Source organism: Poromitra crassiceps, assembly GCF_964638095.1.
Source record: "Poromitra crassiceps genome assembly, chromosome: 12".
Taxonomy (NCBI): Eukaryota; Metazoa; Chordata; class Actinopteri; order Beryciformes; family Melamphaidae; genus Poromitra; species Poromitra crassiceps.
Genome location: NC_139632.1, coordinates 16,715,545 through 16,740,155, shown reverse-complemented (window position 1 = coordinate 16,740,155; position 24,611 = coordinate 16,715,545). Strand labels below are relative to the sequence as shown.

General features: G+C 46.5%; 1 protein-coding gene across 1 annotated transcript in view; it reads left to right on the top strand.

Annotated features, from left to right (window-relative positions):
* Positions 1-24,611, top strand: part of ncanb (neurocan b) — a gene marked incomplete at both ends in the record, with an annotated part of 109,052 nt that overhangs the window by 12,770 nt on the left and 71,671 nt on the right. Inside the window, 7 exons of the mRNA XM_083647236.1 lie at positions 1,604-1,833; positions 1,979-2,147; positions 7,647-7,821; positions 10,094-10,221; positions 14,981-15,274; positions 16,556-17,497; positions 22,054-23,301. Of these exons, the coding sequence (XP_083503362.1) occupies positions 1,604-1,833; positions 1,979-2,147; positions 7,647-7,821; positions 10,094-10,221; positions 14,981-15,274; positions 16,556-17,497; positions 22,054-23,301 (3,186 nt within the window). The remainder of the gene's footprint in view (positions 1-1,603; positions 1,834-1,978; positions 2,148-7,646; positions 7,822-10,093; positions 10,222-14,980; positions 15,275-16,555; positions 17,498-22,053; positions 23,302-24,611) is intronic.

Below are 24,611 nucleotides of genomic sequence, written 5' to 3'. Positions count from 1 at the left end.
AGCTGGCTGGTGGCCACACCGTGAGGGAGAAGGAAGGGAGAGGGAGGGAGGGAGGGAGGGAGGGAGGGAGAGAGAGATGGAGGGAGGGAGTGAAGCAGATAGAGAGAAAAATGAAAGATTTAGTCACTCGCCCCGCAGCGTGCCTGTGATCGCTGGAAGAAACGCCATTCCTCCAATCTGCAATTTCATTAGCGCGCAGACAGGAGGGGCTGGGCTGCTCACACAGCGTATGTGTTCACATCAGATCCAATCACACCAAACTGGAGCAGGACCTGTATGCTTTAACATGAGATCCAATCACACCAAACTGGAGCAGGACCGAAGGTGCGCAAAGGAAACTGACGCTAATGAAAATGGCTAATGGCTCATTTTGTTCACCGCTCGGCCGCTCTGTCTGTTCCACCCGAGCAAGACGCGCCTTTTCTTGCTTTCACTCCTGCATAACAGCTTGAGATTACACTTTGTCCACCTGTTCAATAGAACAAGTGGATTTGAACGTATGGTTTTCCTGCTGGCACTGTTCCAAATGATCTCCTTCTTTCTGACAGATCCGTATTTCCTAATTAGGGCTTTTATAAAAGAGGCTTGCTGATCGAAAGAGTTTACAATGAGGTTTAAATGAGATTTCTCATTTCTGGAGATTTATGAAACTTTAATCAGTTTCAGCCGCTGGTTGATTCTGTCAATCTCCACTGAATCCTCTCTCTCTCTCTCTCTCTCTCTCTCTCTCTCTCTCTCTCTCTCTCTCTCTCTCTCTCTCTCTCTCTCTCTCTCTCTGTGTGTCTCTGTGTGTCTCTCTGTGTGTCTCTCTCTCTCTCTCTCTCTCTCTCTGTCTCTCTGTGTGTGTCTCTCTCTGTGTGTCTCTCTCTCTCTCTCTCTCTCTCTCTGTACCCTGGTCTGACCTAACGAGTTTGAGTAAAGCAATAGAAAAGGGTCCGATGAGGTGTCATGCTCTTCAGGTACATCTCATTCACACTGTGTACAGTAGTTGGATCACCGTACTGTAGCTGAAAACAGCAGATGAAAACCTCACTTGCTGTTTTGTAAGGGCGGAACTCTCTCGTTATGTGATGCCTGCAATTTGTACAGTCAGGTTGGTGGCTACATAAATACAGGTTCACTTCAAGGTTCCTTTTTAAATTGGTAGGGACAGAAGATAGTAATGAAAGATGTGATAGAACATTGCAGAATATAAAATGTTGATGCCAGTAATCTCCAGAGTGTGCTCCACGGATAATATGAATATGTTGAATATGTTATAAAGATAACCATTCTCTCAACTTATTTTGATGGTGGTAACATTCGTGCGACCAATCCAAGGAGTTTTAATATCTCCCCTATAGCCCTGCCTTCCACTCTCCAGGTAGCACAGTAATGCTCTCCCAGATCAATGACCAATAATCAATGAAACGGAATAAGCCTCTGTGCTTTGCCAATTACTCTACAGAAAGGAGGATCAGATGGAATGTAAGAAACAGATGAAGGAAAGCACGCGTTTTCTTCCACAAGAATGATTGCAAGTGTCTCTGTTCTTAGCTGGACTTGTCAAAATAAAGGTGTTTTAGAATTTGAATGTTCTTCTTGTCTCCTGTCCTCTCCTCAGGTGTAGCCCATGCAAACGCGGTGGTGAACATGCGGAAGGTGACCCACCAGACCATCAGTGAGGAGTTGTCCAAAATGGTCCTGCTCCCCTGTCTCTTCACGCTGCGCCCCAGCGCGAGTCCGTCGCACGAGCCCCCCAGGATCAAGTGGACCAAGGTGTGGGGCCAGAGAGGCTCCGACGGCCTGCAGAAGGAGCAGTCGGTCCTGGTGGCCAAAGACAATGTGGTCAAGGTAAGCGCCGAAGGGCTCGGTTTCAATGCAAATCAGTGGGTTTGCATAGATTTACCACAGGTGTTTATGTGACTTTCACCTTTGTGACTCAGCTCTTCCTTTCCTCCCTCCTCTTCCTCATTCATTGCTTCCCCTCCTCCCTCAGGTGAAGAAGGCCTTCCAGGGTCGTGTAACGCTGCCCGGTTACCACGACAACCGCTACAACGCCAGCCTTGCTCTGAGCGGCCTGCGTTCCAGCGACTCTGGTCTGTACCGCTGTGAGGTGGTGGTGGGCATCAACGACGAACAGGACACAGTTCCCCTGGATGTCACAGGTACAGGACATAGTTCCCCTGGATGTTACAGGTACAAACAATACTTGCACTGCAGCTGTGAGTAAAGCTCTGCAGGGCCCAGTTGCACAAAGCACCTTAGGTTAAGATTTCCCTTAGGGTCCGAGTTAAGGTGTCCATAAAATAGAATCGGCTGCACACAACACCCTTAAATCTTCTCCATAAGGTTAGACATTTAAAGGAAAACATAAGCACAAGATTTAAGGGTGTTTTGTGCAGCCGATTCTATTTTATGGACACCTTAACTCTGACCCTAAGGGAAATCTTAACCTAAGGTGCTTTGTGCAACTGGGCCAGGGGCTGGAAGTGGAAAAGAGAGGGCTTCTGGTGAGCTCAGGTTCAGCATGCCTCAAGCTTCAAGCTCTGCTTATGTTAAGCACCTGGTTGTGAACAAAGGCTTAGTACTGTAAAGTAAGAAACTCTACCTGCAAGCCTATCCATTTGTTGTATACCAAGCTGCACTTCATACGTACTTCATATGTCTCGGTAGTAGAAATTAATGGATCTCAAGAATCCAGAGATATAGCTTCATATTTTATGTGGACATTGAGATTGGCCCATGCACTGATTGAAACAGATGATGCAAAAAGCTAGGTGTGTCTATCGGATTTCTCATAATCCAATAAAGCATATCAGACTATGCTGTTTACACGACCACTTGAATAATCTGGTAACTCCCTAAATCAGATAATGATCGGTTTATTAGTGTGCACGTAAACACACTCAGTGATTTCAGCCTATATACTGTAGCCAGTTCATGAAAACATGATCATCATCGTTATCTGTTTGAAACACCTGGTTTAGATGTGTTCCACGTCTCCAGCAGCAGCAGCACCACTGGTTTGTTTGGAATGAAGAGAAGACGTGGGTAGTTGTGCAGCACACCATGGCTGAACAGACAAAGAAAACACTGATACCTCCCTCAGTCTTCCTTGGGGAGGCAGCCAGCACCAGCCAAGCTGCTCAGTATGTATCAGCATGTTATAGCCTGAGGGACAGTGACAGTAACATTGACCAAGAGCTGTTCTGAGTTACAACATTACCCGTCTTTCTGTCAGTTAGCCTAATTATGATGAGCTTATCAATTAGCATTTCTTTTTAAGGATGGCTTTACCGATAATCAACCCACTTTGTCTCATTAATAATCTCAGTAATATAAGCACATGGGCAGTGTTTACCTTCTCTCTCTGTTTTCCTCACGGAGATCTCCCTGTTTATTTATCTCTCAAAGTTTATTCTGCTTGCTGTGTTTTTATGTCCTATTTTCTGTATTTTATGTCTTCTTTTAAATCACTGTAAAGCACTCTGTGCATCCGTGTTGAGAAGGGTCTTATATAAATAAAGTTTTACTTAATTAGTTATTTACTTACTTACTCCCATTTTCTCCTCTGGCAAAGCGCCCCGTTGTGACGCGTTTTACGTCACAACGGAGCTGCGGAAGTTCTGCTCGAGACGCGGAAACTGCTGCGAGGGCGGCTGTTATTGTTTATTTTTTATTTGTTAAGTATGCGCACATCCACGGAGAATGCATGGAGAGCCTTAACGAGCCTTAATGACTTGCAGCTCGCGGGGGCGGAGTTTCTGCAGGAGGATTTTTCTCCATGAGGAGAACGGAGAGAGAAGGTAAACACTGCCCATGTGCTTATATTACCGAGATTATATATGATACAAAGTGGGTTGATTATCGGTAAAGCCATCCTTTAATACCATAACACCCTGCCAATAATTAATTACTGGAATAAAAAGAGGGGGAAAGAGAGCAGGAGAGAGACTGTAGATACCCTCATAATGTATATTATTGTTATGATTCAGTATCATCTTATTGAAAACCTGATCCTACTATGGCGTGGTGGCATACAGTACCAGGTAATTAGACATAACACGCCCCAGTTGTTATTATGACTCCTACTCATCTTTCTACCCACCCAAATTACAGTCCCAGAGAAACAACAATCCACTTTTCTGGCTGTGTACAGCTCCCTAGTTGCTCCCAAACTCTGCCACTATGAATAGTAATGACTCTGTTTTCCATATCAAGTTAACGCAGCCAATTACACCCAGGCTTGTTTACTGTCCATGTAAAATACCTGATGGGGGGCGGTGAGGAAACTAGAACATATAAAACATTGTTGACCTCAGGTGCCGTTCATGCAATGAAAGCAATGAGGTATTCAAAGCCAGCAGTGTACTGTACACTATTATTAGATAGTGCTACTCCTCTGGCTCTCATGTGGCTGGACTAAATGAGCTAACCATTTAGTGTATTATTTTTGTGCAGGACGCGCATGCTTGGACTTGTGATATTGTCGAGCCACCCAGAGGTAGCGAACTGTATTATTATAAGCATAATTACCACGTCAAAGCATTTTCTGTGCAGAGCCATCATCAGATTCTTTCCAGGTCACTAGCTATTTTTAATAATTGGCTATTACCGTAATGACTACAGGGGATTCACACACTGCATTAGCCGCTGTACATTGTCCTGCCGCTCGCCACAAATCCTTGCTAATGTTGCTAACGTCAGCGCCGCTGCACTCTAAAAGCCCAGTAGCCTCATTCTCTTGCCCAGATACTGCACAGTACAATACGTTGGCTACGTCATCTCCCATTGAGAACAAAACTGATATAGCCTCTACTCCATTACCTACATATAAGCCATGTGTGTGTGTTGTGTGTGTGTGTGTGTGTTTATGTGTGTGTGTGTGTGTGTGTGTGTGTGTGTGTGTTTCAGTGTGCGTGTGCATGCGAGTATGTGCACTCGCATTCCTATGGCCCACTGTGTCTCCATAATTACGTCAGGGAGGATGCTATCTGGGTTTTGTGGGCGCGCGAAGCACCTCATCTTTCTCCATAAGAGCACTTTGTAGGTAGTGAGTGAGACCCCTGGCACTATGCTCGGGAGACCCTGCCCTCCTCCCTCTCTCGGCCAGTCGATTAACACGCTATGAAAACCACTCCTTCCGAAAGAAACCAATTACGTGTCCGTCGAGGAGAAGCCATCTCCAGGGCTTAGCCCTAATTGGCGGTCACGCTACATGGCAGACCACAGCCCTCCTCGCAGGAACTCTACCGAGTGCTTAACGTATTAATTAGCGGGTATTGATATTGCTCAGCTATATCAATATCATATTAATCCACAGGGCTCTTCTTCTCATACACTCATTTGTGTGTGTCGAAGCCCTGATGAGATTTCCTTCCTCTCGATCTCCATCTCGTCTTTCAGTTCTCTCTCTCTCCCTCTCTCTCTCTCTCTCTCTCTCTCTCTCTCTCTCTCTCTCTCTCTCTCTCTCTCTCTCTCTCTCTCTCTCTTGCTCTCTCTCTCTTTCTTGCTCCCTGTCTTGTCTCCCTCCCTCCCCTTCCTGTCTTGTCCTTCTTTCTTTCTTTCCTTCTCTCGGCACATATTGACCGGTCAATTGCCTCTGTCCCGCCAATTAGAACGAGGTGCCATTGATTCTGCGTGTCAGCCATTGAGATATGGTTGGCTGCGGTTAACTGGTGAGGGGACAATAGATATATCAAGCACTCTTACATGGTGAAAGCCATAATGGAAGGCTGTTTTGTTTTTTTGTTTTTTTGTTTTTTGTTTTACTTTTAGCCAGGTTCTTAGTAGTCACCAACCTTAAACTATTTCAAAGGTATGCAAGCATCTTATGGGCTCATGTAGTGAAAATATATTCATGTATTGAAAATATACAGATCCATTTACTTTTTCTTTAATCAAGTGTTTTCAGATCCCCCCCTTCTTGAGTTGTATAGTGGCACATGCTTCCTCCGATACAGTACATGTGCAGTCGTACTTTCACCTGACAGCGAGGAGTTACTGTACGTGAGTAGCGTGTGGGAGGATCACGCTATTCCCTCCAACTTCCCTCCCCCCGAACAGGCGCCCCGACCGATCAGGGGAGGCACTAGGGCAGCGACCAGGACACATATCCCTAATCCGGCTTCCCACCCGCAGACACGGCCAATCGTGCCTGTATGGACCCCCGACCAAGCCGGAGGTAACACGGGGGCTTGAACCTGCGACCCTCGCGTTGGTAGGCAGGGAATCTACCAGTGCACCACCCAGACGCCCTAGATTCCCACAGTTGAAGCCCACATTTACCCCAGTGCCGGCATACCTCTGTGCACAAGCAAGTGATATGATATATGTTATAATGCAGAGTGGAGTACTAAGCAAGGGGTCAAAGGTCACCTACTGCTGCGTGTATTTCTTTGACAGTCTTCTAATGAGGGCATCGCTCATTTATCAAGCTTTGGGCCTACCCACAAACGGGTGCCATGCTGTGTCCCTCCCGGGAGGCTGTGCAGGAGCGTGTGAAGATGCAGCAGGGTATAAATAGAGACATGAGGTATTGAGATGCAGCCCTCCTCCTGTGGAATGGGAGCGGGTTTTCCCGCCCGGAGAGGAAAGCCATCCGTCTCTCCAGCGGATGTGTTAGCCAGCCAGCTAATGTAGCATCTCTGTCTGGCCTGGATCCCACTGCCTCAGAGGAGAACGCATGGAAACACGTAGAAACAGGGAGAAGAGAGGGAAAGAGAGGGAAAAGAAATGGAAGAGAGGATTCCTGCTCCACATTTCTGTGAAGTGGAGCAACGGAGAATGAGACTGGGATGACAGAACGGCTGGACGCACTGCCGGGAATAGGGAGATTGTGTGCACGCGCGCATTCATACTTTCATGCATGTGCGTATCATTTATGTGTGAGGGAGAAAAAAAAACACACCCACTTGGTTTTGCTTGCTTCCTGCACCCATAGTCCAGGATCCCCCCCCCCCACCCCCTCCATCCCGGAGGAGTCTCTGTCACTCTCCCACACACAACGCCGTGGAAGATAAAGGAGCCATGTTAGCAGCCAGACACCCACTGGCTTTCATGTAACTGGCTGCTTCTCTTGGGAGCAGAGCCGGCTGACTGGCAGGCAGGTGGGAGGTGAAGGAACGTGAGATGGACACTTCAAAAGCTATTCCCTCCTTTCACAGTCTCCCTCTCTCTCTCTCTCTCTCTCTCTCTCTCTCTCATTCGGAGACAGGCTGTGTGCGGGTGATAGGCAGCAGGGTGACATTGTGTGTTTACTGCTAAAGCAGTACAATAAACATTGCCACTGTTTGTCGTACACTGTATCCAAGGGCAACATCTCTGTGATGTGATGATAAGCTGGCTGTCTGTCTGATGCAGATGAGGCTCACGTATGGAGGCTGTTGAACCCGCTTGCTGTTGTTTCCTCCTGCCCAGATGGAGCGTTGTTAGTACACGATGATGCTGTCTAAAAGGGCCGTGGCTTTACGTGTCTCCATGTCCCTGTTCATGTTTTAATGGCTCAAGGTTATGGATCAGAATTATTTCCATGTTTGCAACACAAGGTTGCGGTTCATAAAATGAGAATATTACTCTCTGGCGTACACTCCACTCCCTACTTATATCACGTCCCATCTCTCTCTCTCTTTCTCTCTCTCTCTCTCTCTCTCTCTCTCCTCCAGGTGTGGTTTTCCACTACCGGGCCCCTCATGACCGCTATGCCCTGTCCTTCCCCGACGCCAATAGGGTGTGCATGGAGAACTCAGCGGTCATCGCCTCGCCGGGCCAACTCCAGGCCACCTTCGCTGACGGCTACGATAACTGTGACGCCGGCTGGCTGTCCGACCAGACTGTACGGTAAGTTTTCACACGCAGCTAGCTCCAAAGCCGATTCAGCGTTGGATTAGCAATGTTGGTGTTGAGAAAGACAATCAGGAATTCAAAAGATTCGTTAACGAGCCCCCTGGTTGCCGCGACAGTTGGCCATAGCAACCAATCAAGCACAACTAGCTGTTTCTTTATGAGAATTAGCATTATAGTTCGAGTGCTTCTTTGACTAATGAAACTATCCGTTATATAATACGCAGCACTAGCCCATTGGAGAAATCCCCAGGCACGCTTCCATCCTGCATCCGTCTCCTGTTAGTTGTTGGAGAAGCTGTTTAAGCCTCTCCTTTCTCAAACTTTGTCCTCTAGTAATGAAGAGGAACAGAGCAGCACGGTGTAGCACAAAAAGTAGTGTTTCTCAGTCAGCTATACTGGGAGCTGATTTCTTGTACCTTATGATAGCTGAAAAGAGAACAGAACTTGAACTCAGGGGAACAGCAATAGTGCAACCACAGGCCCTGACTCATTGTTCCATACAGTAACTAAAAAAATATATATAAGCTACTTTTACAACAACTGCGTCTGCAAGTCTCGGACTAAACCGTAATTAGCAGAGACTGAGGCTGTACGTTTTCTCTCAGCAGTGTTTACGATCAGCTTGCTATGTTGAATCCACAATCAAAATGCATAAAGCAAAAAACTTCCTGAAGTAGAAGTATGAAGTAGAATATATAATAATAATAATAATGGGAAAATCATTTTTGCTCTTTTTGGAGGTTTTTATAAACACACAATTACCGGATATAATTGGATCTAATTGCTTGTTTGCACATTGGAAATGGCACTAATACATCTGCCCTCTCTGAGCTGTCTGTCAGGCTGCTTGCTGCCTCTGTTTCAGCTTGCCACCCCGGGCCGGTCAGAGCTCGTGTCTCAGCAGTGGTCTGCATACAGTATCTACACTACTACATTTCAAATCACTGTTACTACAGTAGCCCAGCAGACTGACTGTTGTCTTATTGACAGTTTCTCTCAACCCTGGGGGCACAGCTTCCTTCCCCACTTCTTTCTCTCCTTCCTTCCTTCCTTCCTTCCTTCCTTGCTGTTGTTCTCACTGGGGAGCGATCTAATTGGTCGGGATCCAGGAGGCTCGGTGACTGCACATCAGCCGCGAGGAAAATGTCCAATTAATACCTTGAAAAAATACAGACATCAGCTATCGCTTCATCAGCCACCAAGCATGAGAGAGAGAGAGAGAGAGAGAGAGAGAGAGAGAGAGAGAGAGAGAGAGAGAGAGAGAGAGAGAGAGAGAGAGAGAGAGAGAGACAATGGCAGGGAGATATTGGGAGGCGTAGTTCTTTTGTTATACTCTGAGGAAAACAGGTTGCAATATGAGACGCACTGTGTGTTGAGATCTGTGTGTGCCGTCTTGTGTGTTTACTTTGCATGCATGTTTGTGTTTGTGTGTGTGTGTGTGTGTGTGTGTGTGTGTGTGTGTGTGTCATGTGTGTGTCTATGCCTAGTCCTTCACAAATCTCTGTATGCCCGGCATAATCTCTTAATCAGCCTCTTTGCCTGTGCCCTGGTGCTGTTGGAATCAATGTACTTGTGGAATAATTGCACAGTTGGAGCCAGAATATAGATCGCTGTTTTCTCAGCCCCCAAAGGCATGCCGCCGCGGAAGGAATTTCTGATTATTTTAACCTCTCCTTGACTCCCTGCCTCTCTCTCTCTCGCTCTCTGTGTGTCTCTCCCTCTGTCTCTCTCTCTCTCTCATTTGTGCTTTATTGGATTTTTTTTTATAATGTCAGAACATCAAAAAGCCATTTTTAAAAACAATTTCAAATCAAACGGTTGGATTAATTATTGTGTGAAACTCACACTGAAGGCAAAACGAGTCATTTAAACAGATATCTACTCAATCGCTCTTTAGTTGTCCTCGGGTTGTGGTGATATAATTATGAATTTTGCTGCTGTCGCGGCATACCAGACTATGGCAATGCACCCTGTGGGAAGGGTGATATTCATGTATGTATTTTGTTATTCTTTGGCAAATATATTTGGGTAATCTCTAAGAAGAAGACATCTTTCAAATCATTGTATTCAGGGCACAAAATGATTAAGTGTTTGGTTTGCACCTTATTTTGCATGCGTGAGAATACAGACTCGTCCCTGGGGTGGTTTGTCTCTGGCCAGTATAGTACAATATCTCTCTCTCTCTCTCCCTCCATCTCTCTCTCTATCTCTCCCATCCCTCTCTCTCTCTCTCTGTCTTATCTCTATCTGTCTCTCACCTCCACAGGTATCCCATCCAGTCACCCCGGCCTGGTTGCTATGGCGACCGTGAGGACTCACCTGGAGTTCGTAACTACGGCAATAGGTCCCCTGATGAGCTGTTTGATGTCTACTGCTTTGCTAAGCAGCTGCAAGGTACAGTAGGAGTCCAGAGCTCCAACCATCTATTTAGGTTTAGTCACGCATGGGTCCTCTAAGCCCTGGGTCTGTGGTCCTATAGGATGCTGTGAGCAGGCCTTCATTCTCTGTTAGCACAGAGAGGAAGAGGCGGGATGCGAGACGGAGGGGGAGAGGGGAGGAGAACTGGTGCAAGTGAGAGGGAGGGAGACAGGACTGTATAAGTAAGGGATAATCAACGACTAGGTGTGCATTATACGATTTTAATGCACGACGTGGAGGCGAATAGCTACCCGACGCCACAGGTAAGAGCATTGACATAGTCTAATGCACACCTAGGAGTTGATTATCCCGCTTATACCATGGTCATTTGCCAACAATATAAAATAAAAGCATTCGCAAATTTTTGGTGCAAGTTTAGCAATCAAAATCATACGTTTTTCGCTAGGTATACAGCCTGATATAGCCTACTTCCGCGTCAAACTCCTCGCTAACTCTGTTTACCTAGCAACACTTGGGGAACCGACTAATACCTGGAACAAGCGTAACCATCCCGTCGGCTTCTCATGCAATGGAAACGTTGTTTGCTGTTCCAGTAAAGAGGACAAACCTTGGATACGAGCCGGGTATGGTGCAGGGAAGCTATAGTCCGCTCAGCTCCTAGAAGCTGAGATAGTGAGTTGAATGACGTTTACTGTGCTGCTTGATTAAACAGCTGTGCAGGTTGGAGAGCGGATTAATTTACAACATGTGATTAGACTTGAGCCGGACTATGTGTGCATTATACGGTTTTAATACACACCTGCAGGCCAATCAGAAAGGAGTATTCACCCAGACCATGGTATAATACAACATAACAGAAGCGCCATATGAAAACGGACTTGAACCCTGAAGTAACTCAATTATAATTACAAAGGCAGCTACACAGGTGAGTCACATTGAGCTGACTGCCAATTAGGAGGATGTGTCAGACTCAGCATTAGAAGACAATTGGCACTTTTATCATGTGAGTTCAGTCTTCAAAGCAACATGAGGCCAAAGAATTCCAGGTGTATCTGTCACAAAAACGGCAAAACTATTGAATGTGGCAGGGGGAATGCTTTTGAAAATGATGACAGAACAGGGAGAAACTGCATGACTTATGAGCTTCATTCACAAAGCAAAAGAAAAGTGAGCGTCACAAAGCAGGGCTGTCTTTTGGAAATTTCTACTATTGATAGTATTCTGTTACATCACCACACGGCCATCTTGGTAGGAAAATAATAGCAGGTGATTGTAATCAATGAACAGGTGATTACAATCAAGTGACACAACCAGCCAATGAGCTGTGTGTATTGTAGCGCCATTGGTATGAAAATGATTGTGACATCATGGGAATGGGAATACTATGAATAGGCCCTTTTCACAGCAACCTTTTGAGGTGATAAAGCAGGAAGTAAAGCAGGTGTAACCAATAACATTAACGAGGGCCCTGGCACTGGAACACCTAAATGGAATGGAACACAAAACCTGGCTCACTGAGCAAAGTCATTTTTTTACTCTTTTTTTGGTTTCTGTTTGAAAGAAGCCAAATTATGCCTTACAGTATAATGTTGCCAGCTGTTGAACATGGTGATGGATCTGTAATCGTGTGAACAGCCATTGTGTGTGTGTGTGTGTGTGTGTGTGTGTGTGTGTGTGTGTGTGTGTGTGTGTGTGTGTGTGTGTGTGTGTGTGTGTGTGTGTGGGAGGGGGGGTTTGGGTACATTCCACTACATAAAGGTTTCTCCTCGCATCTCCTCCGCAACTCCTGGGTGAAAGGTCACGGGGGAGATGAGCAGAACATGGGAGGAGAGGAAGCGAGTGAACCGTGTCCTGTGAATCGGACTGTCCTCGACGAAGTGACGTTTGAAGCGTTCAGTGTACTGTGTCTCCTTCTCTGAGGATTACAGCTGTCTAAATTATTCTAACGCTCATGCTTTAACCACATAGAAACGTTTCCATTTCTAACACCTAAAAAAAAAGAAATTCCTATTCAATATTTATTGTGGAACTTTTATCCTTTTTGCGACTTTGGGTTCCCCAATTACTGATATGATATCTCATTAGCAACGATCCAAAGGTTTATTCTTTTTATTTGTATTCGAGCATAATGTGCAAATGAAGCACTGATAATGAGGTTTAATCAATTCCATGGCAACCTACACAAACACACAATCCACCTGATAGATGAATACAGAATGAGACACATCAAGGTTTTCAAACACGTCAGACAAACGGGTCGCCCAGAGACGCCACAGGAAGCGATTCCAGCAAGAGACAAATGTGCCGGCCTTGATGTGAAATATGTGCTTTCATGGCTCAGTCATTAGGCAGCCTCATCACATGTCCTGGGAGTGAATATGACCAGAATGAAAACAGAGTCTGCCTGAATGACAGAGAACGTCCCCGTGAAAGAGACGTGCCTTATTAATCAACTGTCAGGTCTCCTCCTCCCCGTCCGTCCCTGTAATCACATCTACAAGCCTTAAGCCTTATTTATGACGGCTCTGTTACTTATGCCTTTAAGTTTAAGGGCAAGCTTTTATATCCTACAACTCAAACCGGCCTGTCAAATGAACATTTAACATAGCGCTTAACAAATGTTAGGCAAAGATTGAAAACCTATTACTCTTTGGAGAATATATTACATCATCGTTTGGGCTTCTTACAACTGTGGGTTTTATTGATAGTACTTTTTTTTTTCTTCGACTTATTCCTGACAGTAAGGAGATGAGCATCAATTATCTTCACTCATTATTTCCACATACACCTGTGTATCCTCCGGCCACGTCTCATTAGAGGCGAGGAGATATGTTCTCCTTCATGCATCCTTTAACAACTTTGGAACATCCTTAATGATGGCAGCTCATTTTTGGATCAGTCAAAGATGAAAGGATGGAGCATAAGAGACATTTTGGCCAACTGGAATGCAGTCTAGGTTCAATGATTTCTCTGCGTGGTTGTATAACGGCCATGAAATATTGGGCCATTTTACAGAATATGGGGCAACCCAATGGTGTGGACACCATTTAATGTACTCACGATTTTCCAATATTCCAAGGTAGTACTGTAATGCCCCCTATACATGAATGAATTCAAGACATTTCATAAATCACTCAGTGCCACCCTTGCTTGTACAGTATCTGTGCCCCACCTGGGCCACCCCAGTCAAAATGGCCTGGCACGCCACTGGTAAAGCAGTGCCAAACCATCTGGCTATCTGGCCAACCTTACTGTAGAAGGATAAAACAAGTCATAAGTGTCTGCAGTTTGTATTTGGCCCAGGTCTGCCATATATAATATTTAGTAGCACCTTCTAAACGGTTATCAATATTCCCAGCCAATATTCTGACACATCACTCACACAATCACATTCCCCTTCGTCCTCCTCTCCTGTTGTTCCCTTCCTCATCCTCCACCCTCCACCCCACTATCTCTCTCAGCATCAATATATCATCAGCATCAATATAACAGCATCAATATATCATCCTCCACCCTCCACCCCACTATCTCTGTCTATTCATCAATATATCATCCTCCACCCTCCACCCCACTATCTCTGTCTATTCATCAATATATCGTCCTCCACCCTCCACCCCACTATCTCTGTCTATTCATCAATATATCGTCCTCCACCCTCCACCCCACTATCTCTGTCTATTCATCACTATATCATCCTCCACCCTCCACCCCACTATCTCTGTCTATTCATCAATATATCATCCTCCACCCTCCACCCCACTATCTCTGTCTATTCATCAATATATCGTCCTCCACCCTCCACCCCACTATCTCTGTCTATTCATCACTATATCATCCTCCACCCTCCACCCCACTATCTCTGTCTATTCATCAATATATCATCCTCCACCCTCCACCCCACTATCTCTGTCTATTCATCAATATATCAGCCACTTCATGCCTTGCCCTCTTCATAAATCTCCTGCCTCCTCATATCAAGCCTGTTCTTCTGTCTATATGCTCTCTCCATTCACTGTCTCCTCCATTTCATCTTTTTTTTTTAATATATATCACCATCATTTTTCATCACTCACTACATTGCCAGCGGCACATCTGATCATATAATTTTATTTCTGATTTGCAGTCGGTACGGCCCTCTTAAGCCCTCCGTCTTGCTCTCTCCAGCCCTATCATGCATCACTAATTTATCCACCATCTCAACCCTCCTTCCACTTCTCCTTCTGTTACTGCTAGTGTTCTTGTCTTCCTCTCAGATCCCTCTTTCTAACTCATTTTTGTCTTTATAGAATCTTTATCTGTGCTTTGTATTTGTATTTGTGAAATGATGTTTTATGCAGAAAATACAGTGCATTCACGTACATGGCGAGTACAACTTTTCTTTCAACTCTCCACTCCAAGCCTCTACCTCGTACATGTACAGTATTTCCTTCACAAAATACAAAGAGTTGACAAAGGAGGAAAGGAGAAATGGCAAAAAGTTCTTACTGCCTTCAAAGCAAAATAAAAGAGTCACAGGCACACATGTAAGCACCCGCACGCACGCACACACACACACACACACACACACACACACACACACACACACACACACACACACACACACACACACACACACACACACACACACACACACACACACACACACACACACACACACACACACACACACACACACACAAGCTACCCAGCCAAACCAACCAAAAACTCTCCAGCTGTAACACCTCCTCTCTCCTCCTCCTCCTCCTCCTCCTCCTCCTGCTCCTCCTCCTCCCAGGTGAGGTGTTCCACTCCTCGCTGCCAGAGAAGCTGAGCCTGGCCACGGCCTCCACCCACTGCCACTCCCTGGGAGCCCAGTTAGCCACGGCCGGGCAGCTCTACCTGGCCTGGCAGGCCGGCCTGGACCAGTGTGACCCAGGCTGGCTGGCCGACGGCAGCGTCCGCTACCCCATCAACGTCCCGCGGAGGAACTGCGGCGGGGACGAGCCCGGCGTGCGGACCGTCTACAACAACCCCAACCGCACCGGCTTCCCCGACACCACGGCGCTGTTCGACGCCTACTGCTACCGAGGTACCCTCCTCAACGATGTGATGATAAACCTCGATGTGACATCATTGTGGTAATCGCCATGGTAACCAGAGGGAGTCCGGGGACTTGTTTTCCATTCTGGTTTTTAATTAGTGTGAGAGATGTTTGTGTCGCGCATGAAGTAGCAGCGACGGGGATTGTGTGACATTTCTGTCCCCCCTGGTGGATTTGAAGCCTTGTATGTTGCGGTGTAGTGAAGCCTGAAAGAGAGATCGACCCAGACTAAGACTGAGGAAACAAAGAGAGAGAGAAGGAGTGGAAAGCAAGGTAGATAGATACAGTATAGAGACAGAGAGAGAGAGAGAGAGAGAGAGAGAATATGTCCAAGAGGGATTTGCTGTGACCTTGTGTTTGACCTTGTCCTTTCATTATGTCCCACTTGAGACTCAATTTAGTTTCATCTTCAGATTGGAATGACTTTACACCCCACTAAATAGTGTGTGGATTGATCATGTGTATTTGATGCTGAGATTTTGTATCCAGTGCAGTGTAGACTGTATCAGACAGACTAGAGATTAAGGATGATATTTGAAAATGATATTTCTGCAGATAGAATTAATTATATTTGTTTGTTTTTACAATGCCAGCGTGTACATTTTTAATCGCAGCAAAACATCTGCATAACCTAATCAGTTTATGTAAACACAAACAGCACGAGAGCAGTGCATTTGTCAAAGAAATACAGCTGATCGATGAGCCACTCCATTCCACCGACAATGTTTTGTGCACATTTAAATGAATATTTAAAACAAATGATATCTTTCAGCTCGCAAAGTAGATAAAAGTGGTCATATGTTTTGTTTAATACCAGGGATCTCATGACATGTTCATGTAAATAATTTTGCTTGTACAACCTCATTAATACCACATGAACATAATCGTATGCGCTTTCAATAATTCAATAGTGATAGGCCGCAGGCGTTTGCTTTAATGGATTTAAAGAAATATGCATCACTTGTGTGATAGAACTTTGCAAAGCCTTTAATACTTTGTTCCTTGATCTGAATTTAATCGTTTCAATAGCAATAACACCGGCAGGAGAGTAATAAAGTGAAGTTCAATGCTGTGTTGTGCTGCAGCCGATAGGGCAGGTCAGGTGCCAGCAGCGACGACTGCTCTGAGTTAAATGTGTGTTTTTTAACTACCCATTTTGTATGTCAAACCTTAGCACTTTGTGCATTCTGTTTTCTTTATGGTACAGGCATTTTTATGTGGCCTTTATGGTCTTTACAACAACAACAAAATCTGTGTTGTGTTTTCCAGCCCATCAGTCAGCAGGGGTGCAGGCAGCGGAGGCACAGGGCCTGACTTCGTACCAGACCGCACACCCAGCAGCAGAGGCCATGTCCTCGGTCACTGAAGCCCAGCGTGGCACCCCTTACCCCAAGCCTTCTACCTGGACTGGCCTGGTCAACTTGGATGAGGCAGGGGTCCACTCCATTGCTGGTAGCGACAACTCCTCTGAGATTTCTGAGGAGCACGTAGTCATGCACATCCAGAACTCTCAGGTCTGGGGCAGCAATACCCAGGCTGGGCCCAGAACCGGCCAAACCAGCCAGGAGGACTCTGGGGCCACAGAGAGTAGCAACACCCTGGGCCTTTCCGCCCTGGAACACCTGGAGAGCCATGGAGGTTCTGCCCATGAAGAAGAAGGCGGGGAAGACGGGGGCCATTTTGGATCCACTGACCCCACACCATTATCGTCCACGGCGCCCTCCACTCCCCAGTCTCAGACCAGTAACGGTGTGTTGGCGGAGTTTGTTAACTCTCTGATGAGGCCCTTTAGGTACTGGACTGGAGGCGAGGGGGAGGACGAGACAGAGGGTCCAGCTGCCACAGCCGCAGGGACCTCAGTGCCCGAGGCGAGAGCAGGAGAGGAGCAGGCTCAGGGGGAAGCAGCCAGAGGGAACCCGGGTGTACCTAAAGCCGCGGCGAACAAAGGCAGCATGGACAACGCTATCATGGAGCATAGGAGTGGTGCTTCTTCTACCAGGGAACTGCACAGTCCAGAGGAGGGTCTGCCTACCAGGGAACTGCACAGTCCAGAAGAGGGTCTGTCTGAGCAGGAGAAAGAGGTCATGCCATTGATTCCATTAGTGCCTGCAGTCCAAAACGCAGGGCACAGTGACCCCACCACTCAGCCTGGGGAAAAGGACCAAAAGGACCCAACTTCATCTCTTACCAATCCTCCATCCACTCTTAATGGTACGAGCTTTTCATGATTCTAATTCTCACTTATTGGTGTGTGTGTGTGTGTGTGTGTGTGTGTGTGTGTGTGTGTGTGTGTGTGTATGTGTGTGTGTGTGTGTGTGTGTGTGTGTGTGTGTGTGTGTGTGTGTGCGTGTGTGTGTGTGTGTGTGTGTGTGTGTGTGTGTGTGTGTGCGTGTGTGTGTCCTGAGTGCATCCTGCTTTTATCCAGATGTCACATTATCTTGAAATGATTTTGTGTTGATGCTACAGTATCTCTAATAAGAATTATTTGCTAACCTATAAAAGCAAATAGCTGAGTGTGGATTTGAAAGCCTAGAGTTTACTGGGAAGGCCAGCAGAAAAGGATGTGTTCAGTTCAAACGTGTTGCTAGTAAATACAGGAACTGTTTATATCATGCTTTTTAAATAGCTCCTCTTCTCTCCATTCCACTTCCTCTACTTTTCCCTGGAGTATGTTATAATATATTCCTGCTCAGGGCAATTTGAAGTATCACTGTACATTTAATTAAACGGTAGTTGCAAACATAAACTAAAAGGGGCTTATCTGTATATCCAGAGTATGTGAATGGAGACTATTTTGCTTTCATTCTGATATTTATTTACATGGTGCTTCATGTAAAGGCTGACAGAAAAGCTGACAGTTCAGGTCCTTACACATCAAGAGCGATGCGAATATACGGCACGAAATTGCGATGCGAGTTTTGACCCACCTGTCAATCACAGCCACAGATGTGTACACGAATTCCTGAAAAATCGACCGTGGTTCGAAAAAATAAACACTGCACTAACGTTCAGTGAAACTCCGCCGTTGGTATGCACGGTTGCATTGACTGATATAGGTTCGGAAAATATTATTGTTATTATCGCATGAAAAAAACGCTCCTGATGTGTAAGGACCTTTAAACTTGAATTTTTAGGTTAGAATTGAGGTTTGCGTACATATGTGTTGTTTAACAGTGAGAGCGAGAGAGAGAGAGAGGGAGCGAGAGAGAGAGAAAGAGAGATGCTCTGAGGAGTATGAGAAGGCTTGACAACTGCAGGGGTCCCGAGTTAGTTTGTGCGTTTGTTGTGTGTGTGTGTGTGTGTGTGTGTGTGTGTGTGTGTGTGTGTGTGTGTGTGTGTGTGTGTGTGTGTGCGTGCATGCGTGCGTGTGTGTTTGCGAGTGCGTGCGTGTGTGTGTGGGCACGTGCCACATACATGTGCGCTACGTGAGTGAGTATGAACGTGTAACCCGGAGGCCCTGTCAGGCAGGTAACATCCACGGTGCGGTGAGCTCTCCGCAGAACGCTGCCGTACACCTGGGGATAGAAAAGGTCACTATTTCCCACTCATCTCTTCTGAACACACTCTGCCTTCAAGCCTCAAATCAATTCCTGCCATTCCTCCAGTTTATATATAAGGAGACAGCGGTATAGCCTGGAGCTTAGAGAGGAGCGGTGGTTGCTGACCGGAAGGTTGCTGCGTCGACAACTACTGTTGAGGCTTGTTCGAGCAAGGCACCACCTAACCCCCCAAACTTCTCCACTGAAGCTGCTCATTGAGTCTGGTGGTACTGAGCAGCTCCCAGGCATCAATGTGTGCACCTGTAGGAAACGTAAAGAAGCAGTGTATTCACTGAGAAAGACCTATATGCACAGTCAGCTCTTGTCTGGATACAAGGGGGAGGCTGGCAGCTTTTCGTGACTACCACATGGAAATAACATATCCCTGGGCATCAGCCACACTGAGACTGTAAGACTCTATAGTCTATACACTCTCACTCAGAGACAGCTAAGAACCGTTCAATAGAGGCTATAGGATTTTCTCACCCAGCAATCACCCCGGTTTCATTAATATAAATACTCGCAGCGGAGCTAGGCTACCTGGAATCCGACGCAACACCCCCCCCCAGGTATTAACGTTTCACGTCGGCTGAGAAGCTAAGCTTTAGTCTGCATGCATTATTCACACCCGCATCCAGTTAATGAGGAGGTTGGGCTGTGGCGACGTTCGCTCTCACCTCCGTCTACGTCTCTGCCAATTTGGCCCCGATTCTCTGAAGGTAGCTGGTAATTATCACCGAGGCGAGGATGAGCAGAGCGGGAGGGAGGGAGGGAGGGAGGGAGGGAGGGAGGGAGGGAGGGAGGGAGGGAGAGATGTGGAAGAACTGAGCAGTGGGGGAGGCAGGAGGAGGGGTAACTTCTCTCTCTCATGTTGTCTTGATGGAAAGCTGCTGAACTGATGTCTCTTCTTAAACTAGCATCAGAGAGGGCTGAATTAACGGTCGTATTGAACACCGCCGGCTCTCCCTTGGATCTCAAAGCTCTCGAGTAATCAATGGTGCCATGTTGCCTCTTTGATTGATGGAGACGGGGAGCATGCGTTGCACTACAGAAAGCATCCATCTTCTTAACAAAGTAATTTAAGGTAATATTGAGTCGTGTTTTTTCTTCAAACAAGTGCAAAGATCTATCAGTGGGTTGAGATCATTTCACTTTTTCCCCCAACACAAATCAACCTGTTTCGAGAATTTTCTCGAATCAATTATTTTCATACAGTATTAGTTGCGTCATCTGCGTAGAGCAAAAGCATTTAGAATACCAACAATGTCTGCAAGCAGGTCCTGATCTTCTGTAAAAGAAATAAATGACCGCTTCACACCAGGCTCATCAACCACAGGAAATAAGTCTGTGATCAACGCGCAGTGGGACTTGTACACAACAGTCAATGTAGATGAGTGTGCCATGATTCACATGGTCATGCAATCACTTCACAGCCTTCTTTATTAGATGCTGTATCTGCGGAGGGACTGAGGCAGCATACACTGTGTACCAGAGAATCTCTCTCTCTCTGTCTCTCTCTCTGTCTCTCTCCCCCCTGCTCTTTCCCTCTTTGTCAGCCTAAACTCTCACAATTTAATATCATGTTTGGTTGACCCGAGGGATTCTCTCAGCAGTTTACTCCACTAAAGGGAAGTCAACACAGCAGAACTTCTCCCATTGGAAACACACAATGAAGCCACATAATTGATTTTACCCCTATTTACTGATATGAATAGAGTTTATTATAAGTTTGTTTTGCAGAATTTCAGGTTGAGGCACCGCCTTTTCCTCAGCATCCGCTTAGCACAAGCCCTCCACAAACAGATTTACAACAGATTTAGAACAACAACTCGGCTGTAAATAGCACCGTGAAATCATCCAAACCTATGACTAATTTCTCTCCATTTATTTATTACATCAGTCGTTACATAGATGATCAAACCAGATTAATGCGTTTAATTATTCTCACTTGCATCAGCGTGTGTTGTAAAAGTGGGGTAATTAGCTATTCAGATTATTAATAGGACAATTACGCCGGTCTACGTGGCTCTTATGGAAATGAACCTCTGGCTCATAAACCTCACTTAGGCGTGAGGCAACACCAGACCTTCTGAATAATTTACATACATTTTAATCTTTTATGCGTAGACATATTCGGGTATGTTTTCCTTCGCTTGGTAATTTATTGTGTAGCATACCCGCATGCTTTTCAGACGTCTGAACTGAACTGAGGACAGTCAAGCCAACGTGAGCGATGATGATGATGATGATGATGATGATGATGATGGCAGCAGCAACACTAGCCGTGGTGCTCAATAACCCAACTGTGCCACTGCCCTAAAAAAAGAAGAAAAGAAAACACCAGTCGTGAGTCACACATACAGCTAGCATGAATTATTGATAGTGTAGACAGTGTCTGGTTTAAAGCCGTAAGCACATAAGGTACAGTGGTCCACTTCATCTAAATAAACATCTCTAGATGGAGCTTATTGTAGTTGCACAAAGGAAGTAGTTTGCCGACGGTGGTGCAAGTGGTCCTGCATTTTTCCACATGGACAGTCTCACCACAGGCAAACATAATACAGCAGAGGGGGGGGGCTGTTTGAGGTAAGAGAGTCCGCAGGGAACGAGAAAGAAGGGACAGAGAAAGGAAGTGTGAAATTGCCTTGAATATATACTTCCATCCTTTGTGTGTGTGTGTGTGTGTGTGCGTGCGTGCAGTGCCTGTGTGCATTTGTGTGTCTGTGTGTGTACCTGTTTGTTTATGTGTGTGTGTGGTTATGGAGGTCGGACAATGGGCGGCTCAAGGCTTTTGTCTACAAACACCAGTAGCTTTAGCAGCCACAGCGTTCAGCACCACTGGTGAAGAGAGTAGCCTAATACATCTAACTTTAGCACAAATGACTATAAATAGCCGCCTTCACCAAACACTAGCCTACAGCTTACAAATGGAGAACATACCATCCAGGGGAAATTGAGCCAAACTCCCAATTGCATTTTAATGTCTTGATTTATTTATGCATATTTATGCAAACCTTAAATGAACTACACAAAAGCGCTTCTGGGCACATATCAGCCACGATAAATATAAACTGTGAAACATGTTGTTACACGTGGCATTCGTGTGGTATCTGGTATTCTGTAAGAGTTTCAGGAGAAGCCAGGCAGGCGATTTTAAATTAAATTAAATCAAATCCCTCCCTTCAGCAGAATCATATTAATGAGTCTGTTTCCTTCTGTTCCCTGTAGAATTCCATGCATTAGGTCCCAATGAGAGAACAACACCCAGTGAACCTGTCAACGTATCCAGTCCTCAGGGTCCCAGAGGGGGCATGGCCTCGGCACCGGTCCCCAGCAGCCAGCTCCGGTGGGCCATCAAGGCTATGAGAGGCTCCAAACTAGGCCCCCCTGGAAACGTGGCCTATGTAGGTAAAGGTTCCACCTGGGGGCCCATGGAGGCTAAAGCCGGGCCTCTGGAGGTGATAACCCTGCCCACCTCCCTCAGATTGGACAACCCAGAAAACTATTCCGGTGAGGGGAGGGACCAGGACGAAGAAGCGGGTAACAACAACCCGCCAGCCGGTAGAACTGCCACAGTGGAAGAGAAGGCGATGGAGGGAAGTGGTGAAGGAAGTAACTTCCCTGGTGGGATTGGATCAAACGTTAACACCAATACTCTGGACAGCAAACTCGGTCGCGAAACAGAGTCTTCACTCTCCCGAGGCCAGACTGAGCATATGACTATAGCTGAGCACACTACTCTGTCCCAGTGGCAACTAGTGGCGCAGCCCACCACCCCACCTCAGGACCCCCAGGGGCCAGAGACAGCAGAGGAGGCCAAGGGAGAGATCCTCTATGTCCGCCGGCCTACTGAGCATCTCTCCTCTCCTTCCTCAAACAGAAGAGAAGACAATTCCCATCCAGAGTTTACATCTGTTTTTAGGAAGAAGGGCAAGGATCAAGCCAGGATCAAGCAAGTCACCAAATCTGACATGGTGACTTCCACGCCTGAAGCCCTCATGGAGCCCCTGACGACCTCCGAGACGACCACAGTGGAGCTTCTGATGACCACAGACACACAGAGGACAGATCCCACCACCACCACAACGACCACCACAGGAGATCCCTCTGACAGCGTTTCCTCCAAGCAGCCGCCCATTTCCATCGCATGGGATCAGGAAGACAACGAGAAAACGGCGAGCACAGCTGACCCGCAGTCCCGCCTCTCAGCCACTGCAACACCCAGTGATGGATCTCAATCAACTGTAGCCTTCATTCAGCTGACCACCGTTGCATCATACCCCAAGAGCGGAGCCACTGAAATGGAATCCAGGTCAGCAGTGTCCGAGTCCTTCGTGGTGGGAAGTCGCTGGACGCCTTTCAAGGTGGTGAACCCCAAGCCTAAGGAAGACCAAGCGCCGGTGACCAAAGACAGCGGCTACAGTAACCCCTTCGGCATCCTCGTACCCAACTGGGTCTTCGGGCTCAACCCATCAGGTATGTAAGCTTCCTAGTCCCGCTGATAAATTGACTTTGCCGTCGTCATTATCTTCGTTATTATGAGTGATTATCTAATCAGAAGCTATTTATCTAATTATGTATGCAGCTCAGTGAGAGCCAGAAACATCCTTCACGTCGTCGCTGTCTGGAGGTGACATACAGTAACATCATTATGCTAACGCTGCTGCACACCTCCCAGCCGAGTCCATATGCTCCACAAACCACCTTCAAAATACACATCTCTCATTTTAAAAGGCGCGTTCACGTGATAAGAGGTCTGCACATTTCTCACCGCGAGGTAGAGCCATCTGGCGAGCGCTACGCAAATCTGCAGGACGAGAGGCGAGCCGCAGATCTTCTCCGCTGATTAGTCACGCTCACGAAAGGTCTGCGATAAGTAGGTCGGCGTTGAGATATTTTGAACTTTGAGCGTGGAGCAAAGTGGCAAAATCAAGCTGTGCGCATCACCAAGGGTAGTGCTGCTGCCTAGTGGAGAAGCGCCACTCTCCCCCCATAGGAAAACAGCGGGACAGCGGGCGCGGAGCTGTTTTACCGCGGATCATGTGTAGGCGCCTTTCCTCTCTCTGTCTCTTGTCTCACTCTGTGTCTCTCTCTCTCTCACTTAAGGGAACAACACTCTCTCTCTCCCACGTCATGCATTCTTAATCTAGTCGTCTTCTTCTTCTTCTCCTTTATTACTTCAATACATCTTCTTTTCTTTCCCTCTCCCTCCTTCCCTTGGTTGGTGGTGAGACAGCTCTATCCAACATGGCCTGAAAGCCACCAGGCCTTAGTGAAGTAATTAGTGGGTCAGAGTGAGCACAATTAGGTGAACTGGGGAGAAACAGAGAGCCTACTCCCCAACAAATCAATGTCGACGCCAACTACAAGATGGGACTGGTAATTGACTGCAGTCTCTTCTGCGTTCTCATCCTCTGCTCCGTTCTTGTTCACTTGCGTTCCTCCCTTGCTCGACTCAACTTTCCTCCCGCACACTCCGTCTCCGAACGTATTGGTCATGTTCCCCATAATAGCGGTGTGTGTCCTTTATCTCAGCTTGTTCACATTGATTTATTTTGATGGGTAATGGACCTGCTGCATTTCTCCCACTGTGGGGAGAAAGCAGCTGAGTAAATTAACATAACAAATGCTATGCGGTTAGGGACACCCGTCTCTTTCTTGTCTTAATTTGAAATCTAAAGAGGCAAAACGTGTTTACTTGCCGTTTAATTTGTTTGCTGAGAAAATGCATTGGAATATTTTGTGTGTAACGCTGCTAGAGTAATACCCCTTGTGCATTCTCAGCA